This window comes from Cibotium barometz, chromosome 52 (genome assembly GCF_041138505.1).
Source record: "Cibotium barometz isolate CiBa-2024 chromosome 52, ASM4113850v1, whole genome shotgun sequence".
Classification (NCBI taxonomy): domain Eukaryota; kingdom Viridiplantae; phylum Streptophyta; class Polypodiopsida; order Cyatheales; family Cibotiaceae; genus Cibotium; species Cibotium barometz.
In genome coordinates, this window is record NC_141097.1 from 10,035,112 (window position 1) to 10,039,982 (window position 4,871).

Sequence of the window (4,871 nt, forward strand, 5' to 3'; positions counted from 1 at the left end):
GAGCGCCGAGTCGGGCTTATGAGAATCAGTCGTACTACTTATCTAGCGATTAACGCTACTTATCTAGTAGGTAAAGATCTCTTCTAATCGCTTGCAAAAGTGACATGGAGTGAAAGAGACAGCCGGCTGAGGTGTTGGCTAGTGAAAGGGCCAAGTGGGGAGCATCGATTAAGTAGTAAACTGATTGAGTCATTTTTTTAATAATTATTTTGATTTTTCCTACAGGATATATGTACAGCGGACGCAACACACCCCAAAAAAAAAAAAGGTATTCTGATTTTTTCCCCCAAAGCTAATGATTTTTAAAAGGTGGGACCCGCTGCTGACGGATCGGAAGAATCTGGCCGTCCGGTTGAAGCTGTACGAGAACGAGAATCTGATCCGTCCGTTTATGAGAAAGTTAATGACATCAAATGAAATGAAAACGAAATGCGGGGCTACTTCCTGAACGCCAAGAAGCTTTCTGCCTACAGCTCTGGCTATGGCGATTAGCTGATCGTCCCGTCTTTTCTCTCCCTCTCTTGAGATCTCTGGATATGGCGATCAGCTGATTGTCTCCTCTTTCCCCCTCCTCTTTATCTCCTTCGCAGGATCTAGCTGTGTAGTGAAGAGAAGCTGGCGATGATGAAGCTTTTCTGGCTATGGCGTCCTGCTGATCTAGAGGGTATTATATTTCAAGCCGGGGCCATCTAATATATGTGGGGCGGGTCTGCCGCCTGATTCAGGCTCCGCTTCGGCCCTCCTCCCATCAATAGTATTTATCTGAGCATGGGGTCTCTGTTAAGGGCTTTGCTTTACAGCCCTTCCCTGCTCCCTTCATAGCTTGCATTTTGCCTCAAGTCACCCTCCTGCTCCAGTTTTACCTAATCCCTTGTCTGACCTGTCTTATTAGACTGTTCTTGGCCGTACAACCCACTGTTCAAATATGATGTCTCTAAGTGCCAGAACCGAGGGCATGGACTGGATCTCGTTTGGAGCCATGGAGGGATCAAAGCTTCGTGCTGTTAACCCTTCCCACTTCGAGAAGCTTCTAGGTTTTGCACCTTCTCCTCCTCACCCTACAGCTATGGAGATTGACATGGCCCTAGGGTTTGCCCGTCCTGCAAACATGGAGAATGACATGAATGATCTCATGGAGGAGGATGTGTGGGGTGATGAGTCATCCTTAAATGCCAAAGAAGCCATGGCTCCTGCCTTCCACAGTAACTACATCAAGCGATGGCCTAGCTCAGATAGGGACTCTGGGTTTTCGGCACCTCTTGATATAGGAGGCAATGGCAGTGGCGGTAGCAGGACCAGAGGAAGTTTATCGCCATTACAATTTTCCTCAGCCATGCTTTGGAGTGAATCTCAAATCATGCCCCACCCTATTGCAGCAGGGGGGATGAACAACATCATGAGTACATCCCCCAGTCATGCCATTATGTCCTCTCACATGAGTACCGCGCCTGGCTATGGCCCTAGGTCGGCCCCGGTGAAGGTCCCTCTCTGGTCTAGGTTTTGCTCCATGGCAGAACACATTGAAAACCATGTGGATGATGATGGCGAAGAAAGACTGCCGCCCCATGAGCTTCTTGCCAAGCAGCTTGAAAGAAGTCAAATCCCTGCCTTCTCTGTCATGGAGGGGACTGGAAGGACATTGAAGGGCAGGGACATGAGCAAAGTGCGAGATGCTGTTTGGAAGCAGACAGGCTTCTTTGGCTGAGAGAGAGGCGATTTATCACAATTATGTATAGATAGCTATGCATAGGTTATGATGCTGATTTAGTGAAAATTTGAGTGTGTGAATCTCAATGGGTTAGGACTAGGAGACACCTCACGTCAACGGTTATCATGAGAAAGTCACAAAAGATTCCATTCGTCTATAATGAAGGTTCAAGTAGTATGTAAAAAATAGTTATGTTAAGGTCTTGCAAAAAAGAGGAAACTACTCTAATGGCATCTTGTTATCCTACACAGTTGCAATTGGCAGGGCAAGTTAGTGTCTCCGTCTTTGGGGTAGCATTGATTCCTCTTCTTGACATTTGAGGTCATTATGGCTTCTCAATATTTTCCATCCATGTAATCCTTCTTTTAACATACGTCTTGTGCCAATGTATTGCATAATTTGTTGTGTTAATGGTCATGATTACAACCATCGCATAACTTGCTACGTATTAATGGTTGTGGTTGTAGTGAAGGAATTTGTGCATTTGACCAATCAAATTTAGTAGAGGAGTTAACGGCTTGTTGGTAGTGATACATGTGCTCCATTCTCTTGGATGGATAAAGTGATATGGTAAATTTGAGACTCCTCTAAAAATAATATTTCAATCAATAAAAAATAACATGTCATTTTGGATCTTAGTTTATATCTCAGATGTAGAGTTTGGGCATACTTTATACACAAGAGAGGTCTATAAGTACGTACACATGTATGGGAATTCTAGACATGCACTTGAAAGACATGGGATCCTCAAGCAAGAGCAATATGCACATAAAAACACTGAAGAATCCATTGTGATGCATATGACATAGAGGTTGATTGAAGGATAAAAATAAACTTTTCTTAGTCTCTTTGTTGGTTAAACATGGTTTCGTCCCCTTGATCGACCATAAGGCGCTTTGTTATCTTACTCTTGTGAATGAGTACTTAAGACGTACTAGCATTACTATGTACTTAATGTTAAATAAGAAAGGTTTGAGGATTTAGTGGTTTCTTAAGATTAATAATGTAAGTCGGACTATTATTTAGTTTGGTTGACCTAGTGTAAAAACTAGTCACTTGTATATAAGTCATTTTTGATAGTAAGTAATAGACAATTATTTTCTTATGATAGTTGTGAATTCTCTATCTTTCCTCTTCTTGCTTGTTTGTATGTTTTTGAATTCATGCTTAAATAGGTGTAATTATAGGTTTTCCTATTTTGATTAATGAGAGTGTATCTTGATGAAGTGTGGCATTGCTTAGGTATTTTATTAATCCTTACTTAATTAATTTAGGTTCTTAATTATGGAGTTTACCTTTTCTTACAATCCACCTTAGGTAGCACATATTTAAACTTCTCTCTCTCTCTCTCTCTCTCTCTCACACACACACACACACATTAATGACTTTCATTAAAATTGATTTTCTTTCAAGTGTTTTGAGTCTAGAATAGCCCTTTTGTACATAGTATTTGCTATTTTCATGAAATAATTTGTAATTTAATTAAATATTAATATTTTTAAATTCGAGAGAGGGTATCGATAGTAGATGCCATCAATTTTCACTATGGGAGTGGGTAGATTCAAACCTTGTACCTCCCTTTCAGGTGGCAAAGGTGTTACTGCTGGGATTAACCCCATGAGGCTAGTTTAAATATTGTTTGATGCATTTTTTCCATATTCAAAGTCATTCTTTGTCTACTTTACATCGTGTTCAAAGTTGTCCTTTGTTTACTTTATGTTTGTTTCTCTCTACATAGACATATTATAGTGTCATATTAGGCTCGTGTTTTTTTGGTTTAATGCATTGAATATTCAAAGAATGTATCAAATATTTTCGCGTTGAAGGTTTCAACATATCCTAAAAATTTTAGATGTTTTAGTTATAAATACCTTCAAGTTATTCAAAATTAGTTAAAAAAATATACCTCTAGTTTTGAGAAACCATTTGAGCGAGATGTTTTTTTGCACATTAACATCGCGCGCGCGCGTGTGTGTGTGTGTGTGCGTGTGCGTGTGTGGGGCGCACGCACACAGGCATTGGTGGGGAAGGGGGAGAGTGGGTGTCCCAAGACCACTCTAAAAAAAATTTAAATACTTCGCACACCTATCAAAATCATTTAATGCTTGATATTGACTCTTAAACTTCCACAACTATCACGATTTAATACATTGAATACCTTATGTGTCTTTTGTGTTAGAAACTAAATAGTGCAAAGAATAAACTAAAGAGGCACATGATGCCTTCACTTTTTTCAAGCTTGTGACATGGTTAAAACATAGTGGTACATGAGATTCCATAGACCTCTTATTCATCATCATTATCACCAAAATGATTCTTATAGTTGATACTTTTTCTAATTATTTCATAGTACATCAATGAAAGCTAAATTATGTGATTCTCTTCTTTTTCTTATCAAAAATATTAGTCTAGGGTAGATGGAAACCAATATCAAAATAAATGTGAGCAATGAGACCTACAAACTGGTATTCTTTTTAATTCCTTGTCATTTTCAATAAGTGTGATGAGGTCATAACATGCATTTTATAAACATCTTTTCTAAGTTGGTAGAAGAGAACTTATTTTGAACCTTACATAAAATTAAACATGAATCTTTTTCTATTTAACTTTTGAAATACAAGTCTTTCTAACTATTCACTTCATAATTCATAAAGCAAACAATTATATACACTCTCAAAAAATATCGCTATTGATCATGGAGCGCTAAGACCTGAGAGAGAAGGAGTCTTTAAGAAGTGCCACATTCAAATACAACAAAATTCCTTGCATTTCTCATTGCTGCAATTTATGGATCTAACATTTTACTGGTGGAGTTTGGAATTGCAAGCACAATCCTTCCAAGTAAGCAAGTTTTGATTTTTGCATAAAATAATACCTCAAATTCTGATTTTAGAAAGTTTTTAGCAATGTTTGAGCACCTATTTGTCATGAGTGGGGTGGATCTCGGTATAGCAACGCAGCTCTCCATTCCAAGCATACATATGGGCTCTATTTGGTGTGGTGCATTGAATATGAGAGCTCACATAGCTATCTAATTTCTAAGTTCAAATATGGGTAAAAAGAAGAAAAAGAAGTGTTTGATTTGCATGAGGCATAACCATGCCACAAATGAATGCTCATACATGTGTGAGCCATGTTCAAAAGGAGATCAATGCATGAAATT

At 38.8% G+C, this 4,871-nt stretch overlaps 1 protein-coding gene across 1 annotated transcript; it reads left to right on the plus strand.

Annotated features, from left to right (window-relative positions):
- Positions 1-434: 434 nt before the first annotated feature.
- Positions 435-2,137, plus strand: LOC147608777 (uncharacterized). The gene has a single exon (XM_086788615.1). It carries the CDS (start codon positions 926-928, stop codon positions 1,703-1,705), a length of 780 nt encoding a protein of 259 aa, XP_086644741.1. The 5' UTR covers positions 435-925; the 3' UTR covers positions 1,706-2,137.
- Positions 2,138-4,871: the final 2,734 nt, after the last annotated feature.

Coding starts and splice junctions, on each gene's coding strand:
- LOC147608777 (XM_086788615.1), top strand. CDS start 926: ATGATGTCTCTAAGTGCCAGAACCGAGGGCATGGACTGGATCTCGTTT.